We start from the raw sequence: 15295 nt of genomic DNA, 5'->3' as shown, positions 1-15295 counted from the left end.
TTGTAAAAGCATAAAAAGGAGTCTAGGATATCCCCTGGGTTGTCACTGATGGGGCCTTGAGCAGTAAGGATACATGGGATGGAAATGGGAGAGTGGTCAGGTCTAGTCAGATATGCCAAGAGACGTCTGGCTTTATTACAATGTTCAAACGATTTTTGTGTGGCATGCAACATGCGTTTTTGCGAGAGATCTAACAGATGGAGTTCATACCTCCCTACGGCTCTGTAACCATGCCTCCCTCGTGTCAGAGGCAGGGTTAGAGGCATAAGCAGACTCAGCACGTACCATAACAGTCTCAAGTTCTTCTGTAAGCATCCGGTTATTTTTGCGCAAGACCCCTGTGATGGACATGAAAGTGCCCCTCAGAGTTGTCTTAAATGCGTCACATTCAGTGGAGGGGTCTACTTTTCCCAGATTATCCCTCCAATAGTTTGTGATGCCTGTCCTGCATTCTCCCTGCACTACCTCGTCCTCCAACCAGTATGAGTTCAGGCGTCAAATAGCAGGCCCCGAACCTGGGAGGAGGAGGTCCACTGAGAGAGGGGCATGATCGGAAACCCCTCTAGGCAGATATGAAACGGCAGACACAACAGGGAGGGTCTCAGCCGGACCAAACGCCATATCTAGTCTGCACATGGTGTGGAAAGAATCCGAGTGGCAGGAAAAGTGGCGTACATCCGGATTTTTCTATCGCCACACCTCTGTAAGGCCATGAACCTGTGCCCAGTCTAGAAAAGAGGGAAAGGGTCTACCTCAACCACCCAGGAGGTCCATAGTTGGATCTAATATAGCATTAAAGTCCCCCACATAAAGTAAGGGGCCAGGGGGTCTAGTCAGCAGCTGAAGTGACAGTCTAGAGAGTACCTCCACCGAAAACGGGGGGGGGGGGGGCACATAAATGTTCACCAGGGTAAAGGTCGCAGTAGAAATTTGCAAAGTAAGAACAATAAACCGCCCGTCTGGGTCGTTTTAACTTGTACCGTCTCAGCCGGGAGAGATTTGGCTAGAAGGATGGAAACCCCCCTGGAGTAATTAGTATGAGTGGCATGATAGGAGTTAGACAACCACGGGCGTTTTAGGGCCCTTGTTTTAGAGCCTGTAAGGTGAGTCTCTTGGAGGCAGATGATGTGAGGGTGACATTTTTTTAATACTGAAAAGACCAGGGATCTCTTCTGGGGTGCATTCAGACCTCTAGTATTCCAGAAGACTATCCTTAGGGGCTTTGCCATTGTAAAACATACAGTAGTAAATAAGCACAAAGTAACATGCATACAAGAATATAAATGACCAGACAGGCCGTGCCACCTGAAGCACATACATGCACATGAGTAAAAAAAGTGCGTGGATCCGCCATCAGGACATCATGAGCCAGCAATGAAATAATAAAAAACATTAAAAGTCTGCCATAGGCAGCAAACTGAGAAAAAATATAGGAGTCAAAAAGTGCAAAAAGGAACGGAGAAAAAAAAGCAAAAAAAAGACCAACAAAGTCCCAGAAAGTCTAGATAAAATCCCTTGCCCCCCTCCACGCTCGGCCAACCCCAACATGGCAAGCCTTGGATCCCTGAACTGTAAAACGAAAACCCCCCTCCTTAAAGCGGGGGTTCACCCTTAGAGGGCACTTTTTCCCCTTAGATTCCTGCTCGTTTTCTCTAGGGGAATCGGCTATTTGTTTTAAAATATGTGCAGTACTTACCCGTTTACGAGATGCATCCTCTCCGTCGCTTCCGGGTATGGGCTGCGGGAATGGGCATTCCTTCTTCATTGACAGTCTTCCGAGAGGCTTCCGACGGTCGCATCGATCGTGTCACGATTTTCCTAAAGAAGCCGAACGTCGGTGCGCAGGCGCAGTATAGAGCCGCACCGACGTTCGGCTTCTTTCGGCTACGAGTGACGCGATGGATGCGACCGTCGGAAGCCTCTCGGAAGACTGTCAATCAAGAAGGAACGCCCGCTCCCGAAGACCCATACCCGGAAGCGACGGAAGAAGATGCATCTCGAAAACGGGTAAGTACTGCTCATATTTTAATACAAATAGCCGATTCCCCTAGACCGAACGAGCAGGAATCTAAGGGGAGAAAAAAAAAATTTAATAAATGGGTGAACTCCCGCTTTAAACTGAGGGAGAGCTGTACCGTGGCCTCGCCACTTACTGGTATGGGGGGTGTAGTGGAGTCCAGAGTGACTTCCGAGCAGCATTGTAGGGGTGAAAAGCAACACAGTCCAACAGCGGATGCAGTAGATTGCAGAGTAAACAACCGGCAGAAGTTGTAGGGGGATAGGCCTGTTAATAAGGAGGAAGTTCAGTCTATTGGGATTAAAGATGACAGGCTAATAGTTCTCAGGCCTATTGCAGGGAGGCGTACCATACCTTCATGAAAATTCGGATCAGACAGTGCAGTCAAGGCAAATGAGTTCTCCAAAATGGAAGGATGGACATATCCATAATCAGTTCAAGGCAAGCATAGAGGAGAATGCAGGGGCCTAGGACCCTCCATACGCAGGCGGGCCTTCACTGACGCAAAGGAGGTGCGTTGTAGCTGGACATCTGCTGAAAAATCGGGGTACACTGAGATGGTGTTGCCATTGTATTTAAGTGGACCCTTCTCCCAGGCCAGGCGCAGAATAGCAACTTTGTCTTGGAAGTTGAGGATCCTTGCTATAATGGATCGTGGGAGTGCTCCAGAAGGTGGGGGATGTGGAGGGGTGCGGTGGGCACGCTCAATGACATGTAAAAAGGATGGTGCGTCAGTCCCAAAAATGTCCCTCAGCCAATTATATAAGAATTTTTCTGGGTGGGAGCCCTCTGCCCTTTCAGGGAAACCAACGAAGCGTAGGTTGTTCCTCCTTGAACGATTTCCCAAACTGTCGATTTTGGCGTGGAGGGCCGCCATTTCCCCTGTATGGTCCCTCACTGTAACAGCTAAGGGGTGGACAACATCCTTAAGGGAGCTGATACATTCTTCAGCCTCCCCAGCTCTGTCCCCTAAATTGTGCACATCTTGCTTCAGGAGAGAAAAGTCCATGCGGACTGATGCAATCTGTGCAGTGAGAGAGGCCTTGCAGTCCTGTATAGCAAGCAGGATGGAGGCCAAGGTGGGCTCAGCAGGAGGCCTGAGCCATCCTCACTGTCTTTGGGGGAGTCCTGAGACTGCAGGGGGTCTGGCTGTGCACAGTGGGGAGCAGGGGCAGATTCATTTACCAGAGCCTGTGATTTCTTGTGAGGAGTGGAGATGGGTGGCTGCAGCCTCACACCATGCTGCTCTGCATGTATCCTGGAGCCATCTTGCCATCTGAATCGGGCCTGCTGTTCCGCCGCAGATGCTGGTGCGGGTGGCCCGTATTTCACCATGGATGCCAGCCTGGAATGTTCCCACTACCATGGGGAGTATTTAGAGGTTAGTCTGGTGCAAATCGGATATAGGATGCCTGTAGGATGCCACTCGGAAGACAGAGCTGAAGTCTCACAGGTCTGTGCCCTCTGCCATCCGGACACGCCCCCTTCCACGGAATTATTAGAGCATCCGACCCGTAGGCCAGAGGATCTCTCATCCTGGACACAAAGTTTTCCAAACTTCTCATTGAACCTGAAAGCTAGCAGGTCTACATCCGGGGTCCCCCATCCCTGGCATATGGCCTGAAAGATATTGGGGTGGAGAGACCACTATCCTGGTAGTAGTTGCTGCCAGTTTTCTACCCCTGGAATGAGGATTGCAGAGAGGCAAGGAACCTGTTCTTCTGCCCATGGCAAAATCCGATTCACCTCTTTCTGGGCGCCCCTGCGGGTGCCTCCTTGGTGATTGATGTAAGCTACTGCAGTAGCATTGTCGGATTGAATCCATACCGGGTGGCCCTGTAACCTATGTGTCCAGGTTCTGATGGCTAAGTATACTGCCCGCATCTCTAGTATATTGATGGGCAGGTTCCTTTCGGTCTTGGCCCAGGTTCCCTGGGCTAAAGCTTCTTATAACACTGCTCCCCGGCCCCTTAGGCTGGCATCCGTAGACACCACCTTCCAGGTGACTGGAAGAAAGGATTTTCCCTTTGGTTTTTAACCACCAACTGAAGCTTTGGCGCACTTGTGGAGACAGGCGCATGGGTAGATCCAGACAAGTTAGGTTTTTGTTTACCAAATAAACAGCTGCATCCAACAGAAGGCAGACTCCACTTCTTGGTAAACTTCACCTCCATAGGAAAAAGCACTTCAAACTTCCTAGGAGGAGCAAAACGCTTATCTGGGTTTTTCCAGTCTGCGTAAATCAGATTCTCCAATAAAGGATGAATCGGAAAAGCACAGGCAACCTGTGGGGATTTTAACAAGCCTAAAGAGGAGACAGGTGATTCAGTTAACTCCTTAGAGCAGGAGTGTCCAAACTTTTTTTTTAAAGGGGGCCAGATTTGATGAAGTGAACATGGGTGAGGGCCGAACATTTTCTGACAGTCTTTGAACCATTAAAATTTGGTCTAAGTGTGTTTGTTCGAGCACTAATACACCGCCCAACAAGAATTCTCTTGCCTTTGTCGCACTCGTTCCCGACACACAGACGACTGCTCCCAGAGAGCTCTCCCTTACATCAGGGTCCCCAGAGAGCCTCCTCCCATACATCAGGGTCCCCAGAGAGCCTCCTCCCATACATCAGGGTCCCCAGAGAGCCCCCCATACATCAGGGTGCACAGAGAAGCCCCCCATACATCAGGGTGCACAGAGAGGCCCCCCATACATCAGGGGGCACAGAGAGGCCCCCCATACATCAGGGTGCACAGAGAGGCCCCCCATACATCAGGGTGCACAGAGAGGCCCCCCATACATCAGGGTGCACAGAGAGCCCCCCCATACATCAGGGTGCACAGAGAGAGCCACACATACATCAGGGTGCACAGAGAGCCCCCCATACATCAGGGTGCACAGAGAGCCCCCCCATACATCAGGGTGCACAGAGAGAGCCACCCATACATCAGGGTGCACAGAGAGCCCCCCATACATCAGGGTGCACAGAGAGCCCCCCCATACATCAGGGTGCACAGAGAGCCCCCCCATACATCAGGGTGCACAGAGAGCCCCCCCATACATCAGGGTGCACAGAGAGCCTCCCATACATCAGGGTGCACAGAGAGAGACCCCCATACATCAGGGTGCACAGAGAGCCCCCCATACATCAGGGTGCACAGAGAGCCCCCCATACATCAGGGTGCACAGAGAGCCCCCCCATACATCAGGGTGCACAGAGAGCCCCCCATACATCAGGGTGCACAGAGAGAGCCCCCCATACATCAGGGTGCACAGAGAGCCCCTCCATACATCAGGGTGCACAGAGAGCCCCCCCATACATCAGGGTGCACAGAGAGAGCCCCCCATACATCAGGGTGCATAGATTTTCAGTCCAGGGACCTCGGTTGTGGAACGCGCTACCAACCACCATCCAATTGGAGTTGGACCACTTGGCCTTCAGGAGAATGATTAAAACCCATCTCTTCTGAGGGCAAAAGGGTTTCACCCAGGGAATGGATACAGCGCCCAGAGGCGATTCAGTTCGCATGTGTTGCGCTATATACGTTTTTCACTCACTCACTCAGGGTGCACAGAGAGAGCCCCCCCATACATCAGGGTGCACAGAGAGCCCCCCCATATATCAGGGTGCACAGAGAGCCCCCCATACATCAGGGTGCACAGAGCGTCCCTACATACATCAGGGTGCACAGAGAGAGCCCCCATATATCAGGGTGCACAGAGAGAGCCCCCCATACATCAGGGTGCACAGAGAGAGTCCCCATACATCAGGGTGCGCCGAGAGCCCCCCCCCCATACATCAGGGTGCACAGAGAGCCCCCCCCCCCCATACATCAGGTTTCACAGACTTAAAAATGAGCACAGTACCTTGTTTCCTCGATCAGCCGGGTACTGCACTGTAGGGGGAAGCAGAGAGCACATCACATTTCACTGCACTGTTTACTTTCACTTTTGAGGCTGACTGTTCTCACAGTGCAATGTACAGTTCGGCAGGGGGATGGGCTCATCTCACAGTCCTTTTCTCCCCTGATCCCGCGGCACACTGGTAGAGAATAGCTGGTTTAGATAACCAGTCCGGCGGGCCGTTCAAAACCAGCTGTGGGCCGCGATTGGCCCGCGGGCGGGACTTTGGACATGCCTGCTTTAGAGGGTATTCTGAATGTGGAGCGCACTGCTTCAGTGTAATATTGCACCTGTAATTTTAGCACCTGCGATGCAGAAAAGGGTTCCTCTGATAGCTCAGATCCCTCCGAGTCCTCATCCCCTGATGGGACATCATCCTCCTCAGATCTTTCTGCAAGGAAATCTAATACAACAGGAGGAGATCTGCTTCACTTTTTGTCCTTTTCTGAGGACTTTTGGATTAACGCAGTGATTCTCCCTTCTAAATTGTTTAGGGCTGTTGCTAAAGTGTCTTCAGTGACATATGCAGGCACCGGCACCACAGGAGCGGCCGCAACTCCTGATAGAGGTAATGGTTCATCCTGTATAAATACTTCAGGTATTACAGAAGATGAGGTTAGAGCTTCCTGTCTTTGGTGTCAATGCTTTTCTGCTTTTCCCAGAGCCTCTTCTTTGGGAAGACATAATGCTAAGCAAAGCCAAGGTACCAATAAATGCATATACTACTGTGCTAGTTTAGCAATCTACACATAAGTATGCAACTAATAACACATAGCTGGATTCACAAAGAGATACGCCGTCGTAACTCGGAATCTAAGCCGTCGTATGTTTAAGTGTATTCTCAAACTAAGATACACATAAACCTAGCTAAGATACGCCGGCCTGCGCCATCGTATCTTAGCTGTCTAGTTCCGCCGGCTAGGGGCGTGAACGCTGATTTACGCCTAGAATGCGTAAATCAGCGAGATACGCCGATTCACGAACGTACGCTTGCCCGTCGCAGTAAAGATACGCCGTTTACGTAAGGCGTTTTCAGGCGTAAAGTTAGTCGAACAAATAGCTGGCCTAGTCAATGTTAAGTATGGCCGTCGTTCCCGCGTCGAAATTTGAAAATGTTACGTCGTTTGCGCAAATTCATCCGTGAATGGGGCTGGACGTAATTTACGTTCACGTCAAAACCAATACGTCCTTGCGGTGTACTTTGGAGCAATGCACACTGGGATGCGCCGTTCGTAAAAAACGTCAATCACGTCGGGTCACGAGTCATTTACATAAAACACGCCCCCCTCATCCTCATTTGAATTAGGCGCGCTTACGCCAGCCCATTCACGCTACGCTGCCGTAACTTAGGAGGCAAGTGCTTTGTGAATACAGCACTTGCCTCTCTTACTTATGGCGGCGTAGCGTATATGCGATACGCTACGCCGCCTCAAAAGTGAGCCGCCCTACCTGAATCCAGCTAACAGTTTCATTCCAGAGTGGGTGTATTATCCTTGGGGAGTCCTCAGCCAACCACATGGAGATCTTATGTGCCCTTAAAGCTGCTGTGTCCCTTGCAGGGGAGCTCCAGACATGTGAGGTTTGTTCCTTCCTGTCTGCCATTAAAAGCATGCCTGCGCCCGTGCCTATCCAGGCCCCTCCCTCCTACTGAGATCATCATAAAGCGCATCCCCTCAGTGGCGGCTTAAAAAATTATACCCACTCTAAATAGGAAAAGTCCCTAAGTTTAAAAAACATAGGACTTTTTCCTAAACTCACCTTGTCCCCGCCGCAGGTTTTTTGCCAGGCAGATACCAATCTTCCCCCATCACGGCGGGGTCTGCGTACCAACCTTCAGGGGTATGGGTTCCTACTTAAAGGGTCACTAAAGGATTTTTTTTAGCTAAATAGCTTCCTTTACCTTACTGCAGTCCTGGTTTCATATCCTCATTGTTCGTTTTTGCTCTAATCCTTCTCTGTTCTGAACACTTCCTGGTTGTCTGTTTCCTGATGAAAAAAGTCATGGGAGATTTCGCTCTGTGGTCACTAATCAAGGAGGTGTGATTACTGTGTGTCTAAAACCCCTCAACACCAATCAGTTTAGTTTTCCAAACCATCACTGCCCTGTATTGGCTCTGTGCAGCAGAGAAGCAGGAAACATGCAAAAACGAAACTGAAACTGTAGGTACATTATATGATTGATTTTTATCTGTTTTTAATCATTTTTAAAAGGAATCCGTCTCTATACCCTGTAAACAGTAATTTCAGCAAAAAATTTTTTTTCCTTTACAACTCCTTTAACCACTTCCCTACCGCGTCATTGTGAAATGACGGCGGCAGGAACCCCTCCTCGATCCAGGTGGACGTCATGTGACGTCCTGGGTTTTGTGGGGGGATATCTGAATGATGCCTGCAGCTAGAGGCATCATTCAGATATCCTTCTCTTCTGCCGGCGATTCTGCACAACGTAAGAACGATCATAGCGGCGACTCCGCCGCTAGATCGTTCTTACAAGCGGCAGAAGGGGACACCCCCCCCTCCTGCCGCCATCCGGTGCTTCTCCGGGCTCTCCCGTGCCATCGGGTGGCCCGGACAACGAATCGTCCGGCGCTGGCAGGAAGCATAGAGATGACTGGTGACCAGATGGTCACCAGTCATCTCTATGACCGTCGGAGGACCCAGGCGCGATGTGATGACGTCACGCCCGGGTCCCCGTAAGTAAACAAAGCCGCAATTGCGGCTGCTAAGCAACAGTAAGCATGAGATTGGTGAATTTTTTTCACCGATTTCATGCTTTCCAGCCTGGAGGAGAGATGTGGGGTCTTATTGACCCGGCATCTCTCCATAAAGAGTACCTGTCACACACATTCCTATTACAAGGGATGTTTACATTCCTTGTAATAGGAATAAAAGTGATAATAAAAAAATAAAAATAAAAAAAAAGTGTAAAAAAATAAATAAATATGTAAAAAAAAAAAAAGAAATAAAAAATATTTTTTTTAACGCCCCTGTTCCCGGTAGCTCTCGCGCAGAAGCGAACGCACACGCAAGTCCCGCCGACATATGTAAACGCCATTTAAACCACATATGTGAGGTATCGCCGCGTGCGTTAGAGTGCCAGCAACAATTCTAGCACTAGATCTCCTCTGTAAATCTAAACTGGTAACCTGTAAAAAATTTCAAAGCGTTGCCTATGGAGATTTTTAAGTACCGAAGTTTGGCGCCATTCCATGAGTGTGCGCAATTTTAAAGCGTGACATGTTAGGTATCTATTTACTCGGTGTAACATCATCTTTCATATTTTACAACAAAATTGGACTAACTTTACTGTTTTGTTATTTTTTTAATTCATGAAACAATTTTTTTCCAAAAAAAAGGCGTTTGAAAAATTATTGCGCAAATACCGTGCAAGATAAAATGTTTCAATGACCGTCGTTTTATTCCCTAGGGTGTCTGCTAAAAAAACATATATAATGTTTGGGGGTTCTGCGTAATTTTCTAGCAAAAAAATTATGATTTGTACATGTAGGAGAGAAGTGCCAGAATAGGCCTGGTATGGATGTGTGTATAACAGCCCGGTATGGAAGTGGTTAAAGGAGACCTCTTCCCTGGGCCTTGTAAAAGACTCTTCCAGGACTTTTAGCGTATAGAGCGAAAGTGCTGGTCCCCAGAGCCCAGTCTTCCGAAGAGAGACATTACAGGCGACACCTCGTCCACGAGGTCCGGATACCATCCAGTTTTGGCGTAATAAAATTAAGCGTCTTGGATGGACCCACAGTGTAGCTCTCTACCCATAATTGGGCTTATTAGGCAGAGCTTTCTTCAGCACATCTTTCCTCGCGTCCAACACCTTAGACACTGGCGAAAAAACTAAGGTACTTCCCTGATGGGAGGGGTTATATGGAGGGGAACTGTCTGATTGGTTGTGCCAGTGTTCAATCACCTCTGGTGACCATATAACCCATTATGTAATGATCTAAAACTCTGTGTCCCATGGTGTACGATAAAGAAAGACTGTTTTACATCTCCCTATAGATCTTCATTAACCATCAAATGTGCATTTTTTTTTGCATTAACATGGTGTAGAGTGTAGACAGAGTCAAAGATGACTGACACTAGCTTTAATTTGGTTTGGGCATCTGCATCCAATGCTCTTTTTTTACATTACTGGTATTAGCAATTACATTTGATATACACTGCTCAAAAAAATTAAAAGAACACTTTGAAAACACATCAGATCTCAATGGGCAAAAATCTCATGCTGGATATCTATACTGATATGGACTGGGTAATGTGTTAGGAATGAAAGGATGGCACATCATCTGATGGAAATGAAAATTATCCACCTACAGAGGGCTGAATTCAAAGACACCCCAAAAATCTAAGTGAAAACATTATGCAGCAAGCTAGTCCATTTTGCTGAAATTTCATTGCAACAACTCAAAATTGTCCTCAGTAGTTTGTATGGCCCCCAAGTGCTTGTATGCATGCCTGACAACATCAGGGCATGCTCCTAATGAGACGACGGATGGTGTCCTGGTGTATTTCCTCCCAGATTTGGACCAGAGCATCACTGAGCTCCTGAACAGACTGAGGTGCAACCTGGCAGCACCGGATGGACCAAAACAATGTCCCAGAGGTGTTCTTTTGGATTTAGGTCAGGTGAGCGTGGGGGCCATTCAATGGTATCAATTTCTTCATCCTCCAGCAACTGGCTGTATGCTCTCGCCACATGAGACCGGGCATTGTCATGCACCAGGAGGAACCCAGGACCCACTGCACCAGCGTAGGGTCTGACAATGGGCCTAAGTCTTTCTTACTGATACCTAATGGCAGTCAGGGTGCCATTGTGTAGCCTGTAGATGTCTATGCATCCCTCCATGGATATGCCTCCCCAGACAATTACGGACCCACCACCAAAGCGGTCATGCTGAACGATGTTACAGGCAGCATAAAGTTCTCTGCGGCTTCTCCAGACCCTTTCACGTCTGTCACATATGTTTAGGGTGAACCTGCTCTCATCTGTGAAAAGCATAGGGCACCAGTGGCGGACCTGCCAATTCTGGTGTTCAATGGAAAATGCCAATGGTGCTCCACAGTGTCCGGCAGTGAGCACAGAGCACACTAGAGGATGTCGAGCCCTCAGGGCACCCCCATGAAGTCTGTTTCTGATTGTTTGGTCAGAGACATTAACACCAGTGGCCTGCTGGAGGTCATTTTGTAGGGCTCTGGCAGTGCTCATCCTGTTCCTCCTTGCACAAAGGAGCAGATACTGGTCCTGCTGATGGACTAAGGACCTTCTACAGCTCGGTCCAGCTCTCCTAGAGTAACTGCCTTTCTCCTGAAATCTCCTCCATGCTCTTGAGACTGTGCCGGGAGACACGGAAAACCTTCTGGCAATGAAACGTATTGATGTGCCATCCTGGAGGAGTTGGACTGCCTGTGCAACCTTAATAGGGTCAAAGTATTGCCATGTGCTACCAGTAGTGAAACTGACCCTAGCCAAATGCAAAACTAGTGAAAAACAATCAGAAAAGATGACCTCCACCTGAAAAAACATTCCTGTTTTGGAGGTCGTCTCATTGTTGCCCACCTAGTGCACCTGTTGTTAATTTCAATTAACAGCAAAGCAGCTGAAACTGATAAAAAAAAAACCTCTGTATGCAGTGAATTTAATACAGATTTTTATTAAAAATAAGCTTTTTTGTGCGTTTCTTACTGAAGTTAAACAGCAGACTATATCCCACCCCATAGTGTTTAGCAATAGGAGGACATGGAGGAGGAGGGAGGGAGGGAGAAGAGTGTAATTTACCACAGTGTATATTCCCACATGTGTGACTCTATAGTCACATGCGTCACATGAGCTTTGTAGACAAGAAAAAGGAGGAAATGAAGAGCTTAGAAAATAACTGAAATATAGCACTGCTCACTATGGGACACCATCTTGTCTACGCAATCTCTGGCTGCAGTGGAGACACAGAGAAGAGGAAGGGACAACTAAAGGCAATATCAACCAGGTATATTTCACTTTAAACAGTTAATGCTTTAGTGGCTTTGAGTATGCACACTCTATTATATAACATGTAATGAGAGGTCAAAATCTGGGTTTAATGACAATTTAACCAATCAGAATGCTCTCTGTAACCCACTTATGTTTGGATGTGCTATGCCACAACCCCGCCAGTGGATAGGAAGCCTGAAGCATAATGCTGACACACACATACATACAATGCAGGGTATTATGGAATGAAGGCTGACAGCACAGCTGAAGTGCTGCAAGGCCCAGGAAACACCAAAATAAATTAAGGCAGAGGGGAAAACATAGTAGAAATGTTAGATGAACTGTAAAAGAGCAATCATAGCTTATACCGAAAAGCCTGATTACACCCTAGAAGACTGACTGTATTGTGGATCACAGTCTGCCTGGGTGAGCACACAACTTGCTGAGAATATGCATGAACACGGTTGCAAGTGATAGAGAACATGTGCTTTACCTTGACCCCTTTACCGTCCAATTATCAGACTTTACATTACTCTATACAATGGTCAGTGTTATATAAACAATCTGGTCATCAGTGCCATGTCCAGGCTGCAGCTATACCACTGTCCTCTGATCATTTCTATTTTGAGTAAGGCTGGCTATACACAGTTCGAATCTTGGCCAGTTCAGCAGGAATCGGCCGAGATACGAACCATGTATGGGCAGGCTGAATGTACCAAGTTGATTAATCGATCAATTTGGATACAACCAGCCTGCGAGATTCTTTTTCAATTATCGCTAGCAGCTTCTATAGCCGCTAGCAATAATCACTGTCCCCCGCCTGCGTTCCCCCAACTCATGGTTGCAGGAAAGAAATTCACACCTTGTATGGCCAAGCCCTAGTCGCAGACCACCAAATACACATTATTATGCTTAAACCAGAAAACAGACACTGATAATTCTGGCAACATACTCACTTTAAGGTCTCTGTGAATAAGCTTTTGTGAATGAATATATTTTATGGCTTCAATTATCTGCTTAAAAAACTGCAGGCTACGACTCTTGTCAACAGTTTTTTTAGAGTTTCTCTCCTTAATCCATTGTTTTAAGGATCCTTTTACACATAATTCCATTTGAATAAAAAGATACAGTTCAGCTTGTTTCAAGTCACTGAAAAACAAGAGAAAAAGCGTTAATAATCCGACTTGTAAAAATATATATACATTTGCATATCTCATATGTTTGTGTAGCTGCTGTTTAATTTCTTCTTTATAGCACCTCTAAGGCTGGCCATAGACAGAGCGATTTTCTTTCCTGCAATCACGGACAGTGTTGACAGGGGAATCCCTCCTATGGAGCCATTGTGTTCTTCCGGCAGAGGGGCAGGGAAAGCTGTCCCAACAGGGAGAACACAGTGATTATTGTTAGTGGATATAACAGCTGCTAGCAATATTTGCATGTAAAATCCAACAGGCTGGTTGTCGATCGATCAATTTGGGTACATCCAGCCTGCCCATACTTGGTTTGAATCTGGGCCGGTTCCTGTTAAACCGGACAAAATTTAAACTGCTTAATCTGTCTTCACAAATTTGTATAAACTTGGATTTCGCAAAAGCATTTGACACAGTTTCCACGACTAATGTGTAAGGTAAAGTCTATAGGCTTGGAAAAATAGGATTTTTGTATTTACCGTAAAATCCATTTCTTTGAGTTCATTGACAGACACAGTGCTCCATATTCAGAACCATATGTTAATATCGCCCCCTATAGGAGTAGGATACTAGGCAGAACAAAGATTTGGCTACGCCTATGGGCAGTCCTAGCTGGTTTACATCCCCCTTTCTGGTAAAGGCCTTCAGTTAAAGGGTCATTAAAGGAAAAAAAAATGTTTTGCTGAAATGACTGTTTACAGGGTATAAAGACAGGCCCAGATTCACATAGGGTGGCGTAACTTTGTGCGGGCGTAGCGTATCTTATTTACGCTACGCCGCCGCAACTTAGAGAGGCAAGTGCAGTATTCACAAAGCACTTGCGTCCTAAGTTACAGTGGCGTAGCGTAAATGGGCCGGTGTAAGCACGCGTAATTCAAAGTAGGCTGGTAGGGGGCGTGTTGTATGCTAATGACTCGTGACCCCACATAATTGACGCTCCTAACGAACGGCGCATGCGCCGTCCGTGAAAGTATCCCAGTGCGCATGCTCCAAATTACGCCGCAAATAGTCAATGCTTTAGACGTGAACATAACTTACGCACAGCCCTATTCGCGTACGACTTACGCAAACAACGCAAAATTCTACGCTGTCCAGACGTCCATACTTAACATTGGCTACGCCTCATATAGCAGGGGTAACTTTACGCAGAAAAAAGCCTTATGTAAATGACGTAAATCAATGTGCCGGGCGCACATACGTTTCTGAATCGGCGTATCTAGCTCATTTGCATATTCTATGTGTAAATCTATGGAAGCGCCCCTAGGGGCCAGCGTAAATATGCACCCCAAGATACAACAACGTAGGAGACTTATGCCGCTCGTATCTAGGCAACAGTGAGGCGTATCTGATTCTATGAATCAGGCACAGAGATGCGACGCCTCACACTCAGAGTAACGACGGCGTATCTGGAGATACGCCGTCGTAACTCCTTTGTGAATCTGGGCCATAATAGTTAACCTAATAATTAACCCCTTAGACTCAAATCAAAAATAAAACATTCCTATGTGATAATATAGTGCTGACTCAAGTACAGTTATGTACGTGATAGATCACTATGGATAACTTGATAAATAAATATATAAATAAATAACAATAACCAGCTCTCGTGAACATGTACACTTGCGTAATGCTGTGTACCTCTACTGTGCATTCAAACGTATAATAGATAAATAAATAAATGAGTAAATAAGTGATAATACCAAAAGATGTGAATAAAAAATCAATATCCAGCTCTCTAGAGCATGTACATTGTACGCAACGCTATAAGCAACTATTTTGCCTGCAAACAAATATAAATATGGATATAATTATAAATATAGATAGATATGTGAATAAATAGATAAATATATATAGATATAAAGTGCAAAATCATAACACATGTGCAAAAAATATGTGTCAAAGTTCATGTGCATTCATATTGTGACACATCACAAATGGCGTGGGTGAATACAACTTCACAGTTAGAGTCCAAACAGGAAGTAATATGGTGATAAATCCTGGTGCTATGTCTCATGCATACAGGGTGCTGCTATTTCTTCCACCCAACAGAAATGAGTGCTACCACCACCACCTGCTGAAATCCAAACTCACCAGACCCCAGCTGGTAATAGGCCAAAAAACTTATTCCGTTATGATCGATGGGTATGTCCTCACAAGGTGTTCCTCAATGCCTCAAAAAACCAAGGGGCTCATCATGGTGTAGTACATATAAAA

General features: G+C 46.8%; 1 protein-coding gene across 2 annotated transcripts in view; it reads right to left on the bottom strand.

Moving 5' to 3' along the window:
* Positions 1–15295, bottom strand: part of LOC120937509 (interferon-induced, double-stranded RNA-activated protein kinase-like) — a 349209-nt gene that overhangs the window by 48479 nt on the left and 285435 nt on the right. For both annotated transcript variants that reach the window (XM_040350786.1, XM_040350787.1), the window contains exon 21: positions 12848–13040. In XM_040350786.1, the coding sequence (XP_040206720.1) occupies positions 12848–13040 (193 nt within the window). The remainder of the gene's footprint in view (positions 1–12847; positions 13041–15295) is intronic.

Source organism: Rana temporaria, chromosome 4 (genome assembly GCF_905171775.1).
Source record: "Rana temporaria chromosome 4, aRanTem1.1, whole genome shotgun sequence".
In the NCBI taxonomy this organism is placed as follows: domain Eukaryota; kingdom Metazoa; phylum Chordata; class Amphibia; order Anura; family Ranidae; genus Rana; species Rana temporaria.
This window is presented reverse-complemented; position numbering and strand designations above follow the sequence as displayed.